This window comes from Pseudorca crassidens, chromosome 11 (assembly GCF_039906515.1).
Source record: "Pseudorca crassidens isolate mPseCra1 chromosome 11, mPseCra1.hap1, whole genome shotgun sequence".
Taxonomy (NCBI): Eukaryota; Metazoa; Chordata; class Mammalia; order Artiodactyla; family Delphinidae; genus Pseudorca; species Pseudorca crassidens.
This window is the reverse complement of record NC_090306.1, coordinates 81,368,937-81,395,137: the sequence shown is the minus strand read 5'-3', so window position 1 is coordinate 81,395,137 and position 26,201 is coordinate 81,368,937. Positions and strand designations below refer to the sequence as shown.

Sequence of the window (26,201 nt, the reverse complement as noted above, 5' to 3'; positions counted from 1 at the left end):
CCTCCCAGTGACTGTCGCCAGCGGACGACCATGCCCAGGTATACGGTGCACGTGCGCGGAGAGTGGCTGGTGGTGCCCTGCCAGGATGCGCAGCTCACGGTGGGCTGGCTGGGCCGGGAGGCCGTGCGGAGGTACATCAAGAACAAGCCAGACAATGGTGGCTTCGCCTCGGTGGACAATGTGAGCTTCCTCGTGCGCCGCTGCAAGGGCCTGGGCCTGCTGGACCACGAGGACCCGCTGGAGGTGGCCCTGGAGGACAACGAGTTCGTGGAAGTGGGTGAGTGGCCGGAAGGAAGGGGTGCGAATCACTCGGCCGGGAGGGACGGTCCCTTGTCCTCCCCAATCGTTGGGGGGGCGGGGACGGGGAAGGGATTCTCGCACACCCCTGCGAGGAAGGCAGGAGTCTTATCCACCTTTTACAACGAGGCAGCCGACTCGGAAAGGAGGAGACTTCTTACTAGTAGCAAAGACTAGATTTGAACTCAAGACCGCAGGGCTGAAGCCTTTTGCAGTTACCGAATCATTTTGAAAATCCCTTTGCCCTTCAAAAGAACCTCACCAGACTGGAGACCAGTAGCATAGATTTAAAACAAAATTAAATCTATTTTGTTTAATGAAACTATCAAACAAAAGTTTGATAGCTTCCATGGTGGCGCAGTGGTTGAGAGTCCGCCTGCCGATGCAGGGGACACGGCTTCGTGCCCCGGTCCGGGAGGATCCCACATGCCGCGGAGCGGCTGGACCCGTGAGCCATGGCTGCTGAGCCTGCGCGTCCGGAGCCTGTGCTCCGCAACGGGAGAGGCCACAACAGTGAGAGGTCCGCATACCGCAAAACAAAAACAAAAAAAAAACCCATAGATTTAAATATTAAATATATTTTAAATATTAAAACAATAGATTTAAAACAAAATAAAGCCGGTGATGGGGATGGAGGTGGGGCTGGATCTTGAACTTTCATTTAAACCCTTTCATGCATGCCTGGCGCCTACATCTCTGCCTTTTGCTCTCCTCCTTTGTAAATTTTAAAGCATGAGAAGTCGTTTTAAAGCAGCCATTTCTGTAGAATTCCGAAGGCAGTTGAAGAGCCCTTTGCTTGGTTTACCAGTAACGCCAAAAGTGGCTCTCCACTGTGATCCCTAAGGGGTCTCTCTTGCATTCTTGTTTCAGTTATAGAAGGGGATGCCATGTCTTCCGACTTCATTCCATCGCAACCAGAAGGAGTTTACCTGTATCCTTTCCTGCAGGCTTGTTGGTCTGCTCTGGGGGCTACTGCTACCAATGATGGGGCTGGGGCTTTTCCACACTACCCAGCATTTTCCTTTACCTGGCTACAGATACAGCAAATACCGGGAACCCGAAAAGGTAAGTTTCAAACCACTTCCTTTTTTTTAAGAAAATGAAGTCCCCCCACCCCTCATTTAAGGAGGGGGAGGGCTAGCAAAATTTATGACCAAGCACCATCAGTGAGGACAGGGCTTTATCCAGCTCTGTGTAATAGGGAAAGGCATTACGCTTTTCCACTTCTCATTTTCCTTCCTCAACCTCCTCTTCAGCAAGCTGTCTTTGTAACTAGCACATGAGTGTTTGACAGCAGTGATAAAATCTCTGACGGGTCAGAGCTTAATTCTGCTTCAGGCTTCCCTACTCTTTTGTTTGAGCGACTAAGCTGTTTGCACTCACGGAGATTCCCTTCTTTTGTGCAGTACATTGCCTTAGATGGGGACAGCCTGACCACAGAGGATCTGGTCAACTTGGGCAAGGGACGCTACAAAATCAAGGTATGCTGGAGGGAGGGGAAGGACATCCTCTGACCTTTTCCGCGGCACGTGTAAATCTTTGACGTGTTCAGCTGTCACCAATGTTTTCCTAGCTCACCCCCACTGCTGAAAAGAAGGTGCAGAACTCCAGGGAAGTCATAGAAAGCATCGTGAAAGAAAAAACTGGTATCCTTTTCTCTTTGTATTACGCAGTTCTTTTTATAGGCTTAAAAGATGCCGCCTGTGTCTAACTGTATAACGTCTGGTTTTTATTCTAGTTGTTTACGGCATTACTACAGGTTTTGGGAAATTTGCCAGAACTGTAATTCCTGTCAGTAAACTAGAGTAAGTTTGATTCCTCCCCACCAAACACACACACAGTCACATGCCACTTATTCTCATTTTGGAGATTTCTTTCAACAACAGAAATAATTAGCATTTGCCCCAATTTACAGATAAGGAGGGTGAGGCTCGGATTAACTCACACATGAGTTGATAAAGAAAACACAGACTTGCTGGTTTCTTCCAGTGCCCCATCATGGCTATTCTGTCCCTCCAAAGACTTAACTATGTTCCCAGCTGAGGGAACATTTTCACCGTGAGGTATCTAAGAGGGTTTTTTCTCTTTCTCTTCCAGGGAGCTCCAGGTCAACCTAGTACGTTCACATTCTTCAGGTAACTCACTCCAAACATTCAGTGCCTCCCAGATCTTGTTTGATTTGAATGAAGTGCAGTCGGTCCTCGGTATCTCCAGGTTCTGCATTCCCAGATTCAACCAGCCTGGGATGTTGGCTGAATCCACAGATTAGGAACCCGGAGATCCTGAGGGCCGACTGTACTACTACATCACTTTATATAAGGGACTTGAACATCCGGGGATTTTGGTATCTGCAGGGGGGTTGGGTTGGGGGCCCTGGAACCAATACCCGGACGACTGCGTAGCACAGTGCCAGGCATCCCTTAACAGCGTCCAGAAGCTAGCGGATTCCAAGGAGTAGGTGCCAATTCTGCTGCCGGGGTGGGGCAGAGAGGGGGGAAGCAGAAAGCATCACACAAGACCACCTTTCAACTGAATCTCAGAAAAAGGAATGGGCCAGGTGAAAGGATGGGGTTGGCATGGGAGCGTGGATACCGTCGTGCCAAGAGAGTGATGCAGTCAGGGGACGAAATTAAGGCTGGAACTCAGGGAGGGGTTGTTCGGGACGAGGTGAGACGGGAAAGTCTGTCAAGAATCCCATCAGACTGCAAGAGAGCTTGTGCTGAGGAGTCCAGACACTATTCTAAGGGTATTGAGGAGGGCGGGGCGTTCACTGCCGCTTCCAAGAAGGGCAAGTGAGAAGGCAGAACTGGATTCTCATATCTGTCTGGAAGATGAGACTTGAAGAAGCAAGAGAATCAGGAGAGAAAGTAGTGCAAGTATCTGAGCCAAGACGTGGCGAGAAATCTGAGATGGAGACAGCTGGGAGAAGGAAAAAATTTTGTTTTTCTTGGAGAAAACATCAATTCTGTTTTGTAGGTGTTGGGAAGCCACTAATCCCTGAGAGATGTCGGATGCTCTTGGCTTTAAGGATCAATGTCTTAGCCAAAGGATACAGTGGCATTTCCCTGGAGACTCTCAAACAAGTTATCGAAGTATTTAATGGTAATGCAACAGATACCCAACTGACCCTCCGATGAGGCTGTGTGTGTACCACAGGTAGACTTGATTGATGGGGTGGTGAGAAATTGGTGAGAAAAGAAGACATAAACTAATGCAGATGAGTGGGAAATGAGCTTGGCAAGAAGGAGGTTAGCTAGATGGGGGTGCAAGGTAGGAGTGAGGCAGAGACTCTTTCTCCTGTGGACTTTCACCCATTCTCTATCAGCCTTCACTTAGCATTTGGCATCTTTAAGACTAGAATAAGCCCCTTAAGTCTGGCCTTAAGTTCAGGGCTGGAGGCTCACGGGCCCAGCCGCTCCGCGGCATGTGGGATCTTCCCAGACTGGGGCACGAACCCACGTCCCCCGCATCGGCAGGCGGACTCTCAACCACTGAGCCACCAGGGAAGCCCTCCAATAGTTTTTAATGGCTACATACACCAATCAGTCCTATGAAAGTCTCTTAATTCCTACTTGGATCATTTTAAACGTTATGTTCTTAGAAATAAGGCAGCAAAGAATAACAGCTAGCTCCTGATACATCTTTAAGATACACTGCTAGAATTTCTAGAAATTTCTAGGTCAGATTAGAACATGCACAGTAACAGTAAACGAAGGGGCAGAGGACCAAGGAGAAGGAAGAAGTTAAGGGCAGAGGTAGTCATTATGGGGGTACGGGTTCCAGATCACCTTTCCTCCATGCAGTTTGATCTTAATTCTTTATGTACAGTGTTCTCCCAACCCCTTCACACAGCACATCCGAGCATGTCCTGGCTAAAACCTGTAACGCTTCCCGTTGTCCTTAGGATAAAGTCTAAACTTAAAGTGGCTTCCAGAGAAAGCTTTGCTCCCGGGAGGGTCCTCCTTCCTTCCCTCCTTTCCTTCTCTCTTCCCTGCCTTTCTTTCTCTCTTTCTCCCCCTCTCCTTTTTCTTTCTATAGCAGTTCAGCCAGGTCCCTTAAGCATTAGTTGTGCTTGAGGAATTGTCTTTCCCTAAAGCGAGGATGGCCAGAATGAAGTACTCTTGAAGTAACCGGTGCCTCTTTCTCTCCCAGCCTCCTGCCTGCCCTATGTTCCAGAGAAAGGAACCGTTGGTGCCAGTGGAGACCTGGCCCCACTCTCTCATCTTGCTCTCGGGCTAATTGGGGAAGGGAAGATGTGGTCTCCGAAGAGTGGCTGGGCTGACGCTAAATACGTAAGATTTTAATAACAGCTTCCACCTGCAGTAATTTCCCGAGGCTGGACACCAGGTGTACTTGCATGCTTTCCAGCACTCCATCCTTACAGCAGCCCGACAAGGGAGCCAATGTTATCCCTATACTATGGCTGTGACAACCGAAGTTTAGAAGTGTGGACAGTCAGGAGCTCAGCCTTTGCGCAGTACAGATGTCAAATAGGCAAGGCTCTTAGCTTCCATGTGCAACTGTCAACCTTCTGGACTTGGTGATCACCTTGGTAAAAAGGTACAGCAGCCAGTGTTAATTGCGGGAATTTATTCTGCATCTAAAACATTTCCAGTGCCTGTCCAGGAGGCCACATGTTGTTGCAGGTTTATTTACTTGCTGGTCTAATAGGTACAGAGCTGCGGATCATAGCACTGACTTATAACCTCTGGAAAGGAGGCTCCACTCCCCCTTCCACCCCAAACTCTCATCTGGTGGCCAATCAGAAAGGCTTGTTTTTGATAAAGCTTTAACGTTTTCTTCATTCATCTCCAAATTCATCAGAGCAGCCCAAAGAATTTTTTGAAGTGTCGTCTCTGATCTCTTGCTGGGAGGTCCCCTAACAGTAACTGAAGGGGCAGAGGACCAAGGAGGAAGAAGTTAAGGGAACAGATAGTCCTTCGGGGGTTTGGGTTCTAGATCACCTTCCTTCTATGCAGACTGGTCTTCATTACTTCTCTATGTACAGTGTTCCCACAACCACCTTCACTCAGCAAACCCAAACGTGTCCTGGCCAAAACGTGCAATGCTTCTCACTGCCCTCAGGGCGATGTCTAAAATTAAAGTGGCTTACAAGAGTCTTGCTTGTCATATCCACACGCCCCAGCCAAATCCTTCCCCAGCAACATTGTACATCACAGAAGCGAGAGGTGGCCTGCGGCTGGAGTGCCCTGTGTCCTAGGCAGAGGGACGAGCCATGTCCCTTCTTCTCTTCCTGCTTCTGATAAGTCCTCTGAGAAACTTCCCTCTCTGCTCTTCTGGTTCTTTTCCCGATAGGCCCACCCCGTCAAGTCCCTTTTGCCCCTCCTTTGTGCCCTCCCAGCATCTTATGTGATTATTTTCCACGGAACCCTACCCACTTCCTACCTCCAGTTACACTTAACATACTATGACTGTGTTTGCCCTTGAGCTTGTCTGTCTCCATTTTTCCTACCCTCAGCCCCACTCCTGGGACAGAGTTAATCATGTGTTAGATATTCTAATAAGCTTGTGAAATTGGCGGAGTCAGTGGTCCTGCCTCTGTGTCTTCCTTCTCCCCTAGAGGGACCTTAACCTAGTGATTGCTTTCACTTCTTTTATTTCAGGGGAAGATCATTCTGCCCATTTCCCCTCAGGATTCTGTGTCCATCTCTTGGGCCCATAAGTCCCTCTTCACTGGTGCTCACACATTTGCCATACAAGTGAGAAGCCCTGCTCTGAGGCTCTGCTAGTGTTCAGACAAGTAGGACGAGGGTGGAGGACTTTTTAGGTCAAGCTCTGGAGGCCAGGGAACGTGGACAGAGTTTGGAGCTCAGCCTTAGCGCACATGCATCTGGATGTGCATCTGCTCAGGAAGCAGCAGTAAAAAAAAAAAGTGAATCACTAAAGTGGAAACTGAATGCAAAGGACCTAGAAACCAACATTCAGGGTTGATTTTGTAGACACTAGCCCCTGATGTAGGTACAAAAATTACTTGAAAGCTAGGTCTGCTTGCAGACTAAAGAACGGAACTAGAGGATAGACCAGCGAAGATAAACAGAACCAATTCACGTAGGTCTAATCTTTTATAAGACAGACCTTTGGGCTTAAAAAGCCTTTTATTGGATTCCACATGAAATTAGAAATATGCTGGTATTTCATTTGATACCCATTTTTACCTTTTAAATCATTCTACAGGTCCTGGCAGCTCATGGATTGAAACCAATTGTTTTGAAGCCAAAAGAGGTAAGGAGACTAAGGAAAATTTGTTCGCTTTAACAAATCTTTACTTAATAGCTATTTTCAGTCTTAATATCAGCCTCACTGGTATCTTAAAATAAACATAGCTCCCATGTTTGCTTAAGTTGGGCACTGAAGAAAGGGCTCTGCCTTAAGCACTGAAAAGACTCTTCAGGCCACAGATGCCTAGGGGTTCTTTTACAGAAGAACTTAAACTTCAAATCAGGATCTCTAAGGACCCCTAAGAGATGCTGTAAGCCAACGTCCCTTGGGATGCTCTAAGCCAAGAGTCTCGGACCAGAAATTGTTCAAGGTGTCTTGTCTATAATGATGAGAAGTTGAAGAAGAAATGCAGCATAATTAAGAGCTAAAGATTTGATATGCCATCTACATTGGAGCACCACTGCTGCCTTAATGACGGGGACACTTAACAGCTATTCCATTTGCTAGATTTACACTAATGATTTCACACATGTTAGCACTTCATCCTTGCATCCTTCAATAAGCATTACTGCCCCACACTTTAGAAACCATGGATCAACGTCATTCAACCGACAGGCTAACTTTTCTCTTATGAAAGCAAAAGATAGGAAATCAACTTGCACATACACCTGTTACAACAAACAGCGTTTGGAAACTCTCTCCCCTTCCACAAAGGGTCTGGCGCTCATCAACGGGACGCAGATGATCACCTCCCTGGGCTGTGAAGCTGTGGAGAGGGCCAGCGCCATTGCTCGGCAGGCTGACATAGTGGCGTCCTTGACCCTCGAGGTGTTGAAGGGCACCACCAAAGCCTTCGATACTGGTCAGCATGGCTCTTCCGTTGGTTTGCTATTCATTCAGGCAGAGCTCGGGTGCAGGGGGGAGGGGAGGCTGGTCAAGGTGTTCAGACGCGGGAGTGGTGGGGGTAGACGGTCGGGAAGAAGAAAATCCAAGTGCCTGTGCCTTCGTAGGACTGCTGCAGCTTCATCTAAGTTACGCCACACTTGACCCTTGAAACGACCATGTTTCACAGACAAATGCTGACCCAGAGGGTTAAGTGACCTGCCCCAGATCACCAGCTCTGACTCCCATCAAACTACATGTTGTCTTAAGAATCTATGGGCAGGATTTGAGAGCTAGAGTAGGATTAGCACTGATCCCCACTTGAAAATCGGGAGAGAAAAATTGTAGAAGTGGTAGCTTTTCTAGAAAATAATGACTTGGAAAGACTCCCTACTCTCATATGTAGTAGGACCAAAAAAACTATCTAAAAATGACCTAGTTAAATTAGGCCACTATTGAGCTTCCTTCCATTATGAGCCTAAATCTTTTTAGGGTAGGCCCAGTGTCTTGAGTTGAATTCCCAGAGATCTCGACACATAGTTTGCACTCAGATATTTAAAGTAGAAAGAATAAAGTCCATAAGGAAAATCTTGCTTTGGAGTTAAGTTTCTAATCCGGAGTGATGGTCAAGGACCCCTGGACTTTTGAGGGCTGTGTCAGCACAGTGGATGGTTCTGTTCCAGCGATGGTAGTTCATTCAATATAAGAATTGCTCAGACTTTTCCTCTTTCATCAATTCTAGACATTCACGCTGTTCGCCCTCATCGTGGGCAAGTTGAAGTCGCTTTTCGGTTTCGGTCCCTCTTGGACTCAGATCACCACCCATCTGAAATAGCAGGTCTGGGCATGCCTATGTGAGTGAGCTTATTTGCTTTTGGAAATTATTGGAAAGAACTGCTAACATGCCCCCTGCCATCCCTGTATCTTTTCCACAGAAAGTCACAGGTTCTGTGATCGTGTTCAGGACGCTTACACCTTGCGCTGCTGTCCACAGGTAAACAAAAAAGCTAACAAGTTTCTATTCTTTCCCCCAGTTTGTCAGGGTGGGGAATAGAAAGAGAGGAAGGTGTTAGAAAGTCATGTAATGGTCAGTGGTAGTCCAGATTTCATTACTGCCTCTATTAAAAATGATGTCTATGTAATAATTCGACTTTCCAATTATCGTAAAGTTTCTGTTCTATATGGTAAGCTGCTTGTTTCCCTTTGAATTACTTTGTTCAACCCCCGTGTAGAGAAGTCTGACGGACAGCTTGTTGTTTTGGTTTAGTGCCCTAACTTTAAAAAATTCTTAGTAATAGCATCATCCTAACCAGTTAATGGAGTTTTACTGGCTCTACCTGTTAGACAGAACTAGAACCAGTCTGCCAGGAACGTTCATGGGGAAATCTAACCACAATTCAAGGGCATATCCATGGTTAGATCTTATCTGCATTTAATAGGCAGACATAAACCATTATAAATGAATCTGTGAGTCATAACTTTAAATATAAAATGCAGATGACCTGGGTTGGCATGAGGCAACCTACACTGCAGATGTTCCAACTCATTTGCAAATGGCAGTTAAGTGACAGACTAACATGCATCTCAAGAGTGAAACAATATTTCAGGTTGTACCAAGTTCCAATCTGTAGGGTACTAAAGAGTCCTCCCTAGCATAAATACCCTCTTCTCCTTGTTCTCAGCAAGTTCTGTTCTAGCTTAGATTTAAAATGTCTATAGGGAAGAATTGCCAAATTAGCTCCACAGTAAGAAGAAATCCCAGTTTAAATGTTCTTGCTATTCTAATAAGAATATCAGACTATGTGACAGGGACCATTATCAGTGTCTTCCATGTATTAGCTCATTTGATCTTGTCTTCTAGATCCACGGTGTGGTGAACGACACAATAGCATTTGTGAAGAACATCATTACCACAGAAATTAACAGTGCAACAGATAATCCTGTATCTTTTGACGGTTTACTAAGCTGTGATTATAGAATTCCAGCTGGTCATTTTAAGATCTAAGTGATCATTTTGTGTAGCCTCTCTGTTGCTCCGTTTCATAGACTATGTACTTGGGCTCCGAGGTTAAATGCCTTGCTCTAGAGCCGAGCTGGTAAGTGTCAGAGGCAGATCTGTGAACCTAGTCTCAGGTTCGGAGTCTAACGTGCTGTGCTTCCAAAACTGACAGATGAAAGATTAAAGGGGGTATTTCCAACATTGGCTGCAGAGTTTCACGAAGACCTCTGCCCTAAAACCCACTGCTGAGGTTGTTGGTAGAAGGATGAAGATCTACATCACAAGTGTGATTGTAGAGACCCTGGGTAGGATGGCATTTATGTGAGCCTTCCTAGGGCTAGTGATACCATGGTGCACTAAACAGAGGCAACCTTTTAACACTTACCTAAGTATTGATCAAAGAGTTATAGCTTTCCTCATCCTGAGTTTATTTCTGACATGGAGTTTATTCAAATCAGCGTTGTTCCCATATTTGTACAAAGAAGAGTAACAATGCTTCCATCTCTCAAGGATGGAGCCCTTCTTTCCCTTCACGGTGTGGGTATCTCAGCGTCATCTTGTTTTTGCTATGGAAGGTCCTGTGATGGCTTAGTTCCCCCAGAAGTCAATGTGATCGGTCAGGAGGCACACAGGCAAAGTCTTCACAGAGACAATACTTCCTTTGAAGACCATCCAACCCCTTAGGAATCTATTTCTCCTACCCCACATCTGCCTCAGTTCTTAACATTGGAGAAAGTAAGCCCTAAAAGCCTTGCACAGCCCGGGCTGGCAGAGAGCAGCTGTATAAGGTTTCTCACTAGACCTTTTCAATGTGGCTTCTCTGACAAGCTTACTTCAGGAGGTGCGTTTTATGTCCTCTCAGGTTGTTTTACAGTTAAGTCAGACCCAAGCTAAATACCCCTCAACTCACTAACCCTTCTCAACACCATCCACCCCCAAATGGAGAAGTAGTTTTCATGAACTCCGTGCATTCTTCTCTCATCTCTTATTTCTTGCACTGTAGAGCAGAGGTATCCATTCTACACTTACATAATTTAGACTTGAAAGGGTATCTTACGGAGTAATAAAAAGCAAAACAAATAAACAAAAATACCATTAAATTACTGGCCAAGGGAGGGAGGATCATTCCCTGCTAAATTCTTCCCCCACCACTTGCCTCAGCAGAAATTTCAGCCAAAAGTCCTTTACTTTCTCAGTGAAAGATTCTTAATTGTTGATGAATTTCCAGTTGGCTAATATTTGGGAGTTCTCCAGCAATACTGGTGTTACCCAAAAGAATATTTTTCTCAATCTTCTGTTGCATATGTAGACCATCTATTACATAGTTTATAGGAGTTAACTTCTAATTGCTATAACCTAGTAGCCAACAAACAAATTTGGAACAACTAGAGAACAATAGATGTTGCTTAAGTTGTAAATTGGTGCAGAGATCACTTGCTCTGAGGATTCAGAGAAAACCAAGGCCTGTGGTTGGGGGCGGGTCCATGGAAAAGGGCAGGAGCTAGGTCTAAGAGGCTCACAGTCATATGCACAAAAAAGAGTAATTCCAAACTTGTTAAGTAACACATGCACCTCTACCTCTTTGGAAGTCAGAACCTTTCCTACACAGAGTGAGTTCCTAGTTAGTAGGTTGTGAATAGTCTTTAGTCCAGTAGGTGAAAATTAGCTCTTTGGAAAGTCTTTTGCTGCCTCTGTCAGGGTTCCTGTTGACTTAAGTAAAATACACGATGGAGTGGAATGATCCCTGAGAGTCTTAATGTTCGGTGAGGCCAAAGTTGCCACTGACTTCAGTGGGTTTGCAGTGACCTCTTGGCCGCCATTTGCTGTGAACACTGGCACAGGATCAGTGAGTAGAAGGTTTGAAAGTTTTCTCAGAATTGATTGTTCCAACGATTTGGTGGTTGCTCGTCAGCAAAATCTTCCATTCAGCAGGCTCTTCGATGGAGCACAAGCTCGCAGTGCCCATTGAGGAAACAGAATTTGCTTTTAAACTGGGGTCCTGATCTCTGTTCTTAGTTTCAGGTTATAAACTTTTTGAGGGCAAGTACAGACCACCAGATTAGTAATGTTATGGTGTTTGAGGATCTCTCATCCCAAGAGAAAACATCATTTCATGCTTCATGTTTCTTTGACCCCCAGCTGGGTGAACACAATCATCTTTAAGGTTTTTGTTTTGTTCTGTTTACCTTTGTACCCCTTCATGTCAACACCTGCCTGTGGAAAGACTCTCCTCCTTCTCTCCACCCTACCTTTGTACAAGGGCTACCACCTCAATGTTAGAAACGAGCAACTGGGGAAAGAGTTATACTTGAAGTGATCACCAAGTGTTATGTGAAAGCCTTAACCTATTTTGAAAGATGGTCTTTGCCAGCAGGGGAGAGACTGTTTCTGGAGGAAACTTCCATGGTGAATATCCAGCCAAAGTAAGCTATTTAGAATTGCTCCTGACCCTGAAAGCATATTCTAATACAGGCCGACTGAATCGAGACACTCTTTCAGGCCCTGGACTATTTGGCCATTGGCGTCCATGAACTTGCTGCAATTAGTGAAAGAAGAATTGAAAGGCTCTGCAACCCCTCCCTCAGCGAGCTGCCTGCCTTCCTGGTGGCTGAAGGTGGTCTCAACTCTGGATTCATGATAGCCCACTGCACGGCTGCAGCCCTGGGTAAGGACACTGCACTTTGCCCAGAATGCAAGCCTAGTCACCTAAAGGCCTTTCCATTTTACCTAAAGTGTCACATTTTGTCTTTGAGATCTAACGTTTTCACCACCTTCATCACGTGCATCCTCAATACAAATGCAGCAGGTTTAGAGAAAAAAAATATAAAATAAAACCTAGGCAACATTATACTGAAACATAATAACACACTAATGAGGTTGTAAATAAGGAGGTTTCCACGATTTCTCTGTAGGAAGCAATGTGACTTCACATGTGAACTTCATCTATGTAGTTTTTTCACTAATCTCAATTTGAAGATTATCAGAAGGAAAAAAGCAAAAGATGTTTATAGCTACTGGTGAAACTTGAACTGATCCAAATGATTAAAGTTTGGATACATTCCGTAAGACATACCAACCACTAAAAATGTAAGGATGTGATTACAACATGCAAAAATGCTTATAAGAAGCAAGATGCCCTCTATGAGAATTGAGCTTTAATGTAGCAGATTTCTGACTCGAGACTGTAAGGGACAGAGAAGTAACATCGGAATAGAGACTGGCACAAAGGAAATGCAAAGGGCTTCACTTATATTTACTCAATCGTCAAACAATACCAAGAGGCAGGTACTATGATTTCCTCCACTTCAAAGATGAATACTTGAAGATCCAAGAAGTTAAGTGACCTACTCAATACTGCACAGCTAGTGAGAAGTAAAGCAGAATTCAGACCCAGGCATTTTGGCTTGCAAATCTGTGCTCTCACTTCAATTAATGAGGATTTCTTTTTAATCAATACTTAATCCTAAAATATGGTTGCCAAATTTAACAAATAGAAATGCAGGCTGCCCAGTTAAATTTGAATTATTCAGCATATTATCTGGTACTAAAAAATTATTTGTTTTTTTAATCTGAAATTCGAATTTAACTGGGCATTCGGTATTTTTTCTGGCAAACGTACCCAAGAGGCCGGATAGCATAGTGGCTCATAAGAGCATAGACTCTGGGTCCGAATCCCAGCTCTGTCCATTTACCAGCAGCGTGATATGGAGCAAGTCTTTTAATCCTGTTGACCCTCAGTTTACTCCTGTGTAAAATGGGGGTGATAAGTTTACCCAATGGGGCTGTTTTGAGGATTAAATTAATGAATGTGTGGAATACCTTAGAACTGTGCCTAGAGTGTCATGAGCACTAAATTAATATTAGTTGTTGTTACTATTACTACTCACCCCTTCCTCAGTTAAGTCTCACACTAAGACTCAACACAGCCAACAAAGAGCCACTGAGTTCATTTTCTGTCCAGTATTTTCTCTTTACTCACTTACCTCCTTACTAAAATATCCCTCTAAGGGGCAGCAACTTCTCACATTAACATGGGGGGTGGTAACTGATTTTCAGAGAAGCGTTATGAATTTGGGAAGCCTCCTTTGGATGTGTTTAGCTGCCCTAGCTGTCATCTGAAGTTGGTCGGCTTGCTTTCATTGTAATAAAACTGGTGGTTTTCTTTTACTGGCCACTTGTAAGTTACGTTTCTGAACAAGCCCCACCAAACCAGGTGATCCACATAGCAGGTTCAGGGGCCCAGGACTTGCAGTGCTGAAACCTGAAAGTTCTGGGCAAACCAGGATGAGTGGATCACCATAGTTTATAGTATATTATCTCAGGATCCCCTATAGCATAGAAAAGAACTGCAGCTTCACTCAGAGCTGCTCTCAAAGTTCAAAAAAGAGGGGAAAAGACTCTTTGCGTTTGACCTTTCCCCGCTTCTGAAGCTGGGGAGAAGGAACTCTGTGATCTAGGTTCTTGCTACTTAAGGTGTGGTCCTCTAGCCCAAAATACAGCCATCACCGGCAATCTGTTAGAACAGCAGAATATCAGCCCCCATCTAAAACTCAACATTTGCACTTTTAACAAGACCCAGTGATTCATTTGCACGATAAAGTTTGAGAGACAGCAACCTAGGCCAACTCTAGACTTCCCCCCACCTCCCCAAGACATCCCCGCAGTCATCAAGCCCTTGCTTAAACCCAGTACATCCACTTATGTCATCATTGAACAGTCTCAACTGTAAATCTTCTCGCTCAAGATCTGTGGGTCCAGCCTCAATCCCCAAACACCACACCTGAATTCTGATCCCACCTCCTCTGGTAACATAATCAGATTGTCCTCCAATACCTGGAAATGACCATCACCTTTTTTATCCCGAGTCTCCCTGTCATGCTAAATGCTTCTAGTGTTTTCAACTTGGCTTTGTAATATGAGGGTTCCCATCCCGGTCTTATCTCAGAACTCACTAGAGTTTTAGAGTCCTTCTCACTTTGGGGAAAAAAAAAAAAAAAACCCAACCTTCTTCCTTTTCCCAAAGTAACTTTGGACCATCTGGTGCTTTGCTAACGACCAAGAGCTCCTGGAGAGGGTATCCCACGCAGAGGAGCACTTTGGGAAGCCATGTGTCATTTTGGCAATTTTTCTGTTAGGAACATACGTAAGTATGTCCCTAACTTAACTTCTCTGGCCTCTTGCAGTTTCTGAGAACAAGGCCCTATGCCACCCCTCGTCCGTGGACTCTCTCTCCACCAGTGCCGCCACGGAGGACCATGTCTCCATGGGAGGATGGGCAGCAAGGAAAGCCCTCAGGGTCATTGAGCACGTGGAGCAAGGTAACCCCAGCCAGGCCAGGACGCAGGCCTCCCTGATAAACTATACGCCAGTGGTCCTCAGAGTGGGATCCCCACCGGCAGGATCAGCATCACCTGGGAACTCAGGGCCTGTCCCAGACCTGCTGAATCAGAGACCCTAGGAAAGACAGCAGAACAAGCTGGGTTTAGCAAGCCCTCCAGGTGGTTCTAATGCTCGGTGAAGATTAAGAACCACACCTGCTGGTGAAGCCAGTTCATCAGCTGGCTTCTTTTTTTAATATGAAAATTTTAAAACGTATTCAGAAGTGGAGAGATTAGTACCAGGAACCTTCATATGCCTCACTCTAATTCAACAGTTAACACATTTGCTTCATTTTTTTTTCTTTTTTTTACTTTTCCCAAATTATTTTCAAGCAAATCCGTGTTGTCATGTTTTCTTCCTGCATACTTTCTCTCTCAAATACAAACCTCTTTATCCACCATGATGCCATTATCACATCCGACAAAAATCAACAATAAGTCTTGGTATCAAATTTTCCCAAATTACCTCAACGTCTTTACAGTTTGTTCAAATCAGGATTCAAGACCCACCTTTTAAATTTGGTGGCCAAGGTTTTAAGCTTCTTTTCATTTACAACAGTCCCCTCTCCCTTTTTTTAAATTCATGCCATTGAGTAGTTAAAAAACCACGTCAGTTTTCTGACAGAGACTGACATTCTGGATTTACCTGTGAGCTTCCTCGTGGTGGTACTTTTGTTCTCTGTCCCATCATTTCTTGTGTGTTGCAGTTGGTCCTAAAGATTTGACGAGGGCTTCCCTGGTGGCGCAGTGGCTGAGAGTCCGCCTGCCGATACAGGGGACACGGATTTGTGCCCCAGTCCGGGAAGATCCCACATGCCGCGGAGCGGCTGGGCCCGTGAGCCATGGACGCTGAGCCTTCTCAGCAAAGAGAGTTCACAGGTGGAGCCCTGTTGAGTCAACCCCTTCCAGACTTCTTAATCGCTGCTTGTTTGGTTTCTTAAAGGGAAACTGCCTTCCTTTAGGCATTGTTCTCTAAATTCCTAAATTTTTGCAACTGTATTGGAAGCAATTGGCTGACAAAAGAATACCACTATTTTAAGATAAGTGTGAAAGAGTTGAGTATTCTTTTTTTGGTAACAGCTCTGTTGACATAATAATTCATATACCATACAATTCACCCATCTAAATTGTACAATTCAGTGGGTTTTAGTAGCGTTGTGAATATATCAGAGTTGTGAGTCAACACCACAATCAACTCTAGAACGTGTTCATCAACCCAGAAAGAAACCTTGTACCCTTTACTATCACTCCCTTCTCCTCCTTGTCTGGCCTGGTTCGGGTGGAAAGGCATGTATCCCTGAGCACAGTGGATTAAGTGGTGAATGAGGTATTCTCTGCCCTCTTGGGAATTAGAGTCTACCTAAAGAGGAAGACATTGAACAACAACTTGGCAACTCTTTGTAGCACTTAACAAAATCCTGACTAAAGAATTGAGTTATAGGAGGCTGTAACTGAACCTGACCTAGTTTGAAGGGATGAGAAAAGGCATTTCCAAAGGAGTATTTAAGATTAAGACCTGAAACGAATAGGGCCAGCAAACCGGGAAGAGGGGAGCAGTATTTAATAAGGAAAGGGGATGTGTGTGCATAAAATAAATTGTTCTGGGATGCATCGCAATGATGTACAGCTGCCCAAACTCAGGAAAGAACTGGGATGGATGATGAAGGGCAGTTCTCTACGTGGAGGCAGCTGACGGCTGCAGGATGTCAGGTGAGAAGAATACCAGGAACAGAGAGGCGGTTGCACTCAGGGGAAAAGAAGACCTGAAATGTTACCAGCCCACTGGAGGAAGGAGGGAAAACTTTTCAAAGGGAGGAGCTTAAAAAACCCAGTGTGGGGACTTCCCTGGCGGTCCAGGGGTTAAGACTGGGCGCTTCCACTGCAGGGGGCGTGGGTTCATCCCCCTGGCTGGGGAGCTAAGATCGCACGCCCTGCGGCAGTCCGGAAAAAGATCAGGAGTGAGAGAGAGTCTGAAGCCCAAGCACGGACATCAGTCAAGGCCAGGGGATGGTGGGGAGGTGGGAAGGAAGGGGATGTAAGGTCAGGAGAAGCAGTGTTTTCTTAGTGAAAGGGACACAGGTATAAATTAGCCTCAGATGTCGATAAAATGAATAGCGTCAGTTTTGAAAACTTTAAGAAAGTCCTTGCAATATATCTAAGTAGAACTATTACTTATTTGCTCAGGATGGTTTTAGTTCATGTGACTCATACTCTGTTAAGGTGAAGAAAATATTCATGGGAAACTAGAAAGTATCTCCAGGATTCTTAGGATATATTAAGTGTATTTAAATTTTTGGAAGGGAAGGGTGAAGGTGGTTATTAGGCCACTGAATATCAGCTTATTTCAAAATAAACGAGAATCGTATTTTTAAAAATCCAGGTAAATCAAGATACACTGAACCCTTTGCATCTGTATCAATGAAGTGTGTGGTTTTTAAATCCCATCTGATGGCATCAGGGAGAACTTATGGTTGTGAATAGCAACGAAGAGCAGTTAACAGAATGCTGAGAGATGGTTACTCAAGGTTTTCCTGACATGTATCACGTTTATCTTGCAAACCCATCTAAGAAGCTGTCTGTTATATGCACTAGCTAAATCTGCCATTTTCCTACTCACATGTCTCCAACCAAGAGGCCAGCTTTGTGTCATGTGGGTGAGGGCGAATCAGGAAGGTTAGCCAGTTCTGATCTTGAGCTCCAGCTCTATGAAATAAGCACAAGCACTTATTTAATAAGATGCTTTACTTCTCAAAGTTTCCAGTTCCTTATGTGTAAAGTGAGGGGACTGGACTAGAAGATGTGAAGTTTCTTCCAGGTCCTAATGGATTCTGTAACTTCATCCTCTCCCATCGTGACCTGTCTGTACTCACCAGAGTTTGGAATGTGCTTTATAAATTTTAAGACAAGAAGTCAAATGTTTTTAATACTCCATTTTGGTTAACCACTTAAGTGGCCTGATCAAGAGACCACTTAAGTGGCCTCTAAGATTCTAAATTAACTTCTTGGCAAATAACAGAACCCAAAGTGGTTTAATTTTGAATTATATTTCTATAAAAAATTCTTCATTAGACTATATCGAATGTAGAGAGATTTAGATTTCAATATTCAGAGTGGATCTCAAGGTATGGTACATCCCACAAGCGTTCATAGCTAGGAAAAGACAGTGTAGAGATTGTTTGATCAAGAAACTTAAAGTTGGCAAGATGCCAATGGCTAGACTTTCAGTTTTCGTGGATTCAGGAGCCTTTAAGTTTGAAGGTTTGAAACAGACATTGGAGAATTCGTTCCAGGGCAACCAAAGACTCATCTGCTCATTCACTGGCTCCTTCAATCCTTTGATGAAAGTCTATCTGCCAGGTATTTCAGGCCGTAGGGAACAGTAAGACTGAAAACAAATTAAAATTTACACCAAGGTGGAAATAGGAAACAGGCCATCCATCTTGATCAGCTGAGGGGAGAAGGGGAAAGCTGATGTACCTGGATGGTCCTACCTTTCTCACCATTAAAGGTGCAGCCAAGGGGTTAGAAAAGCACATTTAAGATGGTAACCAAATACCAAGGGATCTTCATTCTACCCATAGACTGGGAGAGCCAACCATCTGTTAGCTGGCTGGCGATGGCCGTCAGCTTGCATGGGATTTATATCCCTCAAGCATGAAGTCAGACTCTAATCAGCCGTCCCCTCGTCCTTCCTTGTTGCAGTGCTGGCCATCGAGCTTCTTGCAGCCTGCCAAGGGATAGAGTTTCTACGTCCTTTGAAAACTACCACTCCACTGGAGAAGGTCTATGACCTGGTGCGCTCAGTTGTAAGGTAAAGTCAGAACAGATTCCTGGAAAGTGACACTGTTTTAGAACTTTGAACCCTGGCAGCAGTTAACGTTGGCTCACGGTTTGATGTGCTGTCTCTGCAGGCCCTGGATAAAAGATCGCTTCATGGCCCCAGACATTGAGGCAGCGCACAGACTGCTCGTAGAGCAGAAGGTAAATTGGCTACTTGGCTTAGTTCTTAGTTTGGGGTCGTTATGGGAAAGCAAAGTGGGAGTGGAGAGTGGAAAAACATTCATATTCTTTTGCTTCCTGGCTGTTCCTTGGAAGTGAACCAAAAGTACTCATGCAACTTTCAAGGTCACTAAGAAACTATTCAATACACTCTTAAGTGTCCCATGTTGCACCCAAACATGGACTATCTAAGGATTAGAAGCTGGAATGAATTTTAAATGGAATTTGGGGACAAGTATTTGTGGGGAGAAAATGAGATGAAAGGTTCATGGATTCCTCCCCATCAAGAAGGTTCTCTCTTATTAAAAATACATTCTCTTTCTGTAATGCTATCGCCACCACCACCACCTGGTTCAGTGACTGCATAGACCTGAAGAGAAAACAAATTTCCCGAGTTTTTATTCAAAGGGATCTGGATGTGTCTAGTGCACCGGTGTGTCCTGCCCCATCACACTGGGTGAGATACAGGGTCTCTTTATTGCTTCTTCCCTCTGGCTACATTGACTGCAGATGCATCTGATAGGGACAGATGCCTAGAATGCAGACTTATTTTTAAAACGTAGTTTTAAAGTTCTTTAGGCCTTTCATTTGTAGGTATCATGTTCCCTAGAATGGCTTGATTTTCCCCTGGAACCATTGCACTGCTCTTGGGGAACAATTGTTTTCCTTTGACCTTCACCCCTGTCATTTCAAAGTGTTCCCTGTACCCTTTGAGGGGAATTCCCTTGCTTGCTGCCAACTTTGGTGCTAGAAGAGAGGTGTGTGAGAGCTCAGCCTTTTTTTTAATTGAAATATGATTGACATATATCATTATATTAGTTTGCAATATAATGATTTGACATTTGCATATATTGCAAAATGGTCACCACAGTACGTCTAGTTACCATGCACTACCACACATAGTTACCATTTTCTTCTCATGGTAAGAACTTTTAAGATCTATTCTCTTAGAAACTTTCAAATATACAGTGCAGTATTATTAACTATAGTCACCAAGCTGTACATGACATCTCCAGGATTTGTTTACTTTATAAGTGGAATTTTGTACCTTTTGACCCCTCCACCCACTCCACCAATCCCCCGCCTCTGGCAACCACCGATCTGTTCTCTGCATCTATGAGCTCATTTTTTTTTTTTTTTTTTTAGATTCCACATATAAGTGAGATCGTACGATATTTCTTTCTCTGTCTGACTTATTTCACCTAACATGATGCCCTCAAGATCCATCCATGTTGTTGCAAATGGCAAGAGTTCCTTCTTTTTTAGGGCTGAATAAAATTCCAGTGTGTGTGTGTGTATGTGTGTGTGTGTGTGTGTGTGTGTGTGTGTGTCTCACAATTTCTGTATCATTCATCCATTGATGGACACTTAGGTTTCTTCCGTACCTTGGCTATTGTAAATAGTTCAGTGAACCTGGGGGTGCAGATATCTTTTCAAGGAGGCTAGCTTTTGAAAGAATACATTTTCTAAGGTAATACAAAAGAATAGGAAATGCTCCTTCCCTGTCAGCGGCCAACCAGATAAAAAGCAGCTATAATATAAACGAAAAGCCGGACTTTAGTTTGAGAAGATGTTATGCTTGAAAGGAAATAGGTTCGTGGGTGGAGGTAAACACTAAACAAGGCTGTGAAACAGTGCTTTTCAAACTGTAAAGTGCACGTGAATTTCTAGGGGATCTTGTTAAAGTGCAGGCTCGGACTCAGTAGGTCTGCAGTGGGGCTGACATTCTGACTTGTCCCAAGCGATGCTGACGCTGCTGGTCCAGGGGCCACGTTCTGAGTAGCAAGGGTCCAAAGAACAGAGGGCGTGTGGCATGGAAAGAGAGCAAAGAGAAAATCCACTGCCTCTTATCATTTAAGGCTTGCCTTAGAAAACACACAGTCCCATCCTTGAGCGACTTTCCTTAATTCCATCCACACTGAATTCTCTAGGCTTCATTTGTTTCCTGGCTTGTTTTGCTTTAGAAGAGTAAAGCAGCTGAAAACCTTCATGGTAACTTTAGAAACATTTTGGACTTTGTATTTTTAAAGCTGTTAAAGCAACCAAAGGCTCATTGACAGATCATGTGTCAAATGGCTTATAATAAAAGCAAGCAAACAGCTGCTGTGTTATCTAGTCAGAGATAATGTTTTGACTTCACATGAAGCTGATGTTTAATGACATGTGAAAACAATGTTGTCAACACTTTGACTTTGTTTTGTCCTTGCATTTCAGGTTTGGGAAGTAGCTGCACCATACATCGAAAAATACAGAATGGAGCATATTCCGGAATCAAGACCTGTTTCTCCAACAGCATTTTCATTGGAATTTCTGCACAGGAAATCGACCAAAATCCCAGAGTCTGAGGATGTTTAATGCTTTTTTGTCACGAATTAGCAGATCAGATGGTACTTAGTTTAACAGCAAACAGTATTATGCTGAAGGAGAGACCTGAGAACTTTCTCAGGTGGATCAATCAATTATCTAGTTCGGTTCTAATACCTGCTCTGGGTAGGCTGGTGACAGTATTACATTTACTAAATCTAGCACTGGTTACAGATGCAGCTGGTGTTTCCAGATTACAGGAGTTTTCTTATTTCCTAATGAAATCTACAGGCCGCTCACTCTAAGGGTGAGAAGACTAACCACAACTGCATGGACCTTTGACTCAATATTAGATGAACTCAAATCTTGAGACAGATTGATGGCATTGTTTTCCAAAAACGTTAGACTTTTGTGAATCTTTTTTTTTTGTTTTGGGTTTTTTTTTTTTTTTGCTTTGTCAAACTCTCCACTAGTTAACTTTGGCTGATTGTACTGTGCCATGCTATGATGAATGTTCCTTAATATGTCTTTGTAAACAACACTTTTTAAGTCATAATTAGTTCTTAAGCTGCTTTTTCTTTTATTCATGGAATCATCCTAAAGAATAGTCAATAGGTCAACAAGAGATTCTGTGTAAAGGAGTTAAGGAATGAATATAAAGATTGCTGTGGGAGTGGTTCTCAATGAATCGTGCATTTCATATTTATCAGATGTCACCGCACATATCAGAAAAAGGATTCAGATGCTTAAACTGGAGTAGGAGGTTAGTGTTATTGCTACTAAATTTACCACGTGTTAGTACTCTAGTCACATTCTTGTAATAACCCAGCTTAAGACGCCTCCTCATTTCACAGCTAAGGAATCTGATGTCCAGAAGTTAACCAACCCCCTCTCTATAACAGTAATCATTAAAACAAGGCCCCGTTGACAAAGGTCAGATGCGCCCTAGGATGTTACCCAATCTGTTCCCTCCCCTCCCCGCAAAGAAGATAAAGAACCTGCTGGAAAGGCTTAAGTGTGATTGTCCCGATGAAGGATGGGTCACATGACTTCTTGGCTTCCCGAAGCTGTGACTTTGCACCCTTCTGTGCAAACATAAGCAAGGCGCTTTCCAAGTGCAGGAATGTGACCCCACGGCTCTAACAATGGCAGCTGGTCAAGGAAAGGACAGGCACACCTGCCAGCTTGCCTACCCGATTACAGCCTTTTCACGGTAGAGTCTTCTCTTAGGTTGCAGCCTGTCCACAGGAAAGGTAGAGACAGGAGTGCAAACCAAAATTCAGTGAAGCAAAATGTGCTGAGGAACCTGTTCGCCGAAAGGTGGTTCTTCATGCTGTTCTTTGCTGAAATGTAAACACACAAATGAAGTTTATTCATTCTTATCCACGAGCTGCAGTGGAGCCAGTAAACCCAGCGGTTTGATGGCTGTTCGTCACTGGTACGGGGCGGGTTGGTTTCCCACAGGCCCGCGCGGTCCTCCGGGGCCCTCTGTCATTGAGTTTTCTACACAGCTCTGTACTATGCCATCAAGGGAGTTTCCAGGTAAATGTGGAATAAACTAAGTCTCAACTGTCTTATGTCATTGCTGTATTCTTAGATTTTTTTATAACAAAGTTTAACACCTTGTCAGGGAAAGGTTATTCTAACTGCAGTTAATTACATTTCTGAAAGATTTCGTCAGTGAATGTTCACACGGTACAAAGTGTCTCTAGAAAATGTGATTGATTCGGTATACATTCTCTCTCTTCCCCACTGAGCAGCCCAGAAGAGCTGGAGGCATCACGATTTCTGCCCCAGTGAGCTCACCTGGGCTTCTTCACCTGTTCTCTCGGGGCAGCCACAGAGCAAACCCCAAAGCGCAAGGGATTTTCAAGCTTCTTTTGTGCCACATTTGCTAATGTCCTGTTGCCCAAAGCAAGTCACGCATCAAGCCCAAGTGAGTTTGGGAGAGTAACACACAAGGGCGTGGGCGTGTGGTTTGGGGGCTGTAGCTGTCACAGTCTGCCGCATACGTGAAATTCCACACATAACCTGAAAACTTCCCGGGAAGCTACTTTTCATTACTACTTTAAACTTGTGTCTCCTTTCTGAATCTGGTCCCTGGATGATTAGCTTTTTTATTAAACCTTCTAATTATCTCATGAATAGCATGATCATTTTGCATCTGGGGGTTTACTTTGGTTGAAGGTATTAACTTATTAAATGGAAACACTGAAATTATACCAAAAAACAAAACCACAAAAAGAGTTGGAGGAAATTCGTTTCAGCTCAGGGCACAGGCCTGGTTCGTCTCAAGGGGGTCCCATTCCCTTTACTGGGTGATTAGTTCAAGAGACAGCAGAGGTTGCAATTTGGGCCAATGAGACAGAAGAATTTTACTGCAGGCTTGAGAAAACGCTTTCTCTCCTGAGAGCCGTGACAGCCAGGCTTTCTCCCTCTTCTGTATGACCCCAGTGAGAAAGCACAAAGCCCCTCTGGCTGCTGCGAGTCAGCCACACCTGGGGGAACCTGGCCTTGGGGCGCCGCCAACACTGGAGGACAGAACAGAGGGAGGGAAGGGATCTGGGTCTTCAGGATTACTGAGCGGCTGGGTAAACCACTCCTGAAGCCTGTCCTTCCTGTGAAATTCCGAGGGGGAGCTAATGAGCTTCCTTATTTTTTTTTTAACATCTTTATTGGAGTATAATTGCTTTACAATGGTGTGTTAGTTTCTGCTGTATAACAAAGTGAATCAGCCATACATATACATATATCCCCATATCTCCTCCATCTTGCATCTCCCTCCCACCCTCCCTATCCCACCCCTCTAGGTGGTCACAAAGCACCAAAACACCGAGCTGATCTCCCTGTGCTATGCGGCTGCTTCCCACTAGCCATCTAGTTTACATTTGGTAGTGTATATATGTCCATGCCTCTCTCTCACTTCGTCCCATCTTACCCTTCCCCCTCCCCATGTCCTCAAGTCCATTCTCTACGTCTGCATCTTTATTCCTGTCCTGCCCCTAGGTTCTTCAGAACCATCTTTTTTTTTAGATTCCATATATACACGTTAGCATACGGTATTTGTTCTTCTCTTTCTGAGAATATTTACTTCACTCTGTATGACAGACTCTAGGTCCATCCACCTCACTACAAATAACTCAGTTTCGTTCCGTTTTATGACTGAGTAATATTCCATTGTATATATGTGCCGCATCTTCTTTATCCATTCATCTGTCGATGGACACTTAGGTTGCTTCCATGTCCTGGCTATTGTAAATAGAGCTGCAATGAACATTGTGGTACATGACTCTTTTTGAATGATGATTTTCTCAGGGTATAAGCCCAGTAGTGGGATTGCTGGGTCATATGGTAGTTTTATGTTTAGTTTCTTAAGGAACCTCCCTACTGTTCTCCATAGTGGCTGTATCAATTTACATTCCCACCAACAGTGCAAGAGGGTTCCCTTTTCTCCACACCCTCTCCAGCATTTATAGTTTGTAGAATTTTTGATGATGGCCATTCTGACCGCTGTGAGGTGATACCTCATTATAGTTCTGATTTGCATTTCTCTAATGATTAGTGATGTTGAGCATTCTTTCATGTGTTTGTTGGCAATCTGTATGTCTTGTTTGGAGAAATGTCTGTTAAGGTCTTCTGCCCATTTTTGGATTGGGTGGTTTGTTTTTTTGATATTGAGCTGCATGAGCTGCTTGTAAATTCTGGAGACTAATCCTTTGTCACTTGCTTCGTTTGCAAATATTTTCTCGGATTTTGAGGGCTGTCTTTTCATCTTGTTTATGTTTTCCTTTGCTGTGCAAAAGCTTTTAAGTTTCATTAGGTCCCATTTGTTTGTCTTTCTTTTTGTTTCCATTTCTCTAGGAGACTGGTCAAAAAGGGTCTTGCTGTGAGGTATGTCATAGAGGAACTTCCTTATTTTTCAAACCAATTCTAGTCAGTGCGTTCACATCTCACTGTGCCATTTCCAGAGCTTTCCACCCAGATTTCTAGCACCTGATACCTCCTACTGTCTCCACCAAAGGACTTGGTTAAGGTGTCTTGCCAGAGTCCACTCACACAGCACATACCTGAGTGCCTACTCTGTTCACTAAAACCAGATTAATCTTTCTACCACAACACTCTTGTACTGGTCCTAACCTGTTCAGAAACTTGCAGTGGCTTCCCCTGACTTTAAGAATGAAGTTCCAGGACTTCCCTGGTGGCACAGTGCTTAAGAATTCGCCTGCCAGTGCAGGGGACATGGGTTCGAGCCTTGGTCAGGGAAGATCCCACATGCCGCAGAGCAACTAAGCCCATGCGCCACAACTACTGAGCCTGTGCTCTGGAGCCCGCGAGCCACAACTACTGAAGCCCGCGTGCCTACAGCCCGTGCTCTGCAACAAAAGAAGCCACCGCAATGAGAAGCCCGTGCACCACAACAAAGAGTAGTCCCCACTCGCCGCAACTAGAGAAAGCCCGCGTGCAGCAACTAAGACCCAACCTGAGTCGATCTGACCTTCCCCGCCCCCACTGAACCCTCCACTCTAGGAAGACTCAGGCATCCCCCCCTTCTGAACACCCCATGATGCTCCATCTCCGGAGCCTTTCCCTCACATCAAAATCTTTCCAATCTCTCAAGCTGAGGATGGCCGTGCCCTTTTCCACCCAGCCATGGAATTGTTTCTCGTTGGGTTTCACTTTTCCACTTTACTCCCCCGCAAGCATCATCCATTATATTCCGGAATTCATATGCTTTTTCCAATATACATAACAAGTATTTTCCTTAACACTGCATTCCTGGGTTGGCCTGCTGAGTGTGTTTTAATAAGCAGTTTTCCCTAGGACCGTCTGTATGCTTGTGCAGCCATTCATTAATTCATTCACTGATCGCCTACTATGAACCAGTCACTACACTAGATCCTGGGGACATGACCAGGCCCCTGCCCTCTACTAACACACAATCTAAAGGGAAAGACAGTTTGACTGCAATGCTATAGAGGCTATCATAGAGGGATGGGAGCTTGGTGTGGGGGGCAGTGGCTAGCTCTGACTTCCCACTTAGAGAAGAGAGGGCAAGCACTCCAGGCAGAGGGAACAGTGCTGCAAGGCCTGGAGCAGCAAAGACAAATGGCGATTTTGAGGCACAGTGTGAAAGTCCATGTGGCTAGGGTCTAGACCACAGC

The 26,201-nt window shown here is 44.5% G+C and overlaps 1 protein-coding gene across 1 annotated transcript; it reads left to right on the top strand.

The window, feature by feature from the left end:
- HAL (histidine ammonia-lyase) lies at window positions 1–22,613 on the top strand. The gene is made up of 20 exons (XM_067697599.1): window positions 1–277; window positions 1,168–1,228; window positions 1,335–1,362; window positions 1,704–1,778; window positions 1,871–1,943; window positions 2,036–2,102; window positions 2,395–2,432; window positions 3,274–3,399; window positions 4,450–4,589; window positions 6,493–6,540; window positions 7,192–7,339; window positions 8,102–8,197; window positions 8,295–8,353; window positions 9,221–9,301; window positions 11,716–11,781; window positions 11,858–12,023; window positions 14,542–14,676; window positions 18,439–18,547; window positions 18,648–18,717; window positions 20,950–22,613. Exons 1-20 carry the CDS (start codon window positions 31–33, stop codon window positions 21,088–21,090), a joined length of 1,974 nt encoding a protein of 657 aa, XP_067553700.1. The 5' UTR covers window positions 1–30; the 3' UTR covers window positions 21,091–22,613.
- The last annotated feature ends 3,588 nt before the right edge of the window (window positions 22,614–26,201 follow it).

Bases quoted from the DNA above. Each gene is read 5' to 3' on its own strand.
- HAL (XM_067697599.1), top strand. From the start codon at position 31: ATGCCCAGGTATACGGTGCACGTGCGCGGAGAGTGGCTGGTGGTGCCC. The intron at 1,229-1,334 runs GTATCCTTTCCT...ACCTGGCTACAG, and splicing joins CAACCAGAAGGAGTTTACCT to ATACAGCAAATACCGGGAAC. The intron at 2,103-2,394 runs GTAAGTTTGATT...TTTCTCTTCCAG, and splicing joins ATTCCTGTCAGTAAACTAGA to GGAGCTCCAGGTCAACCTAG.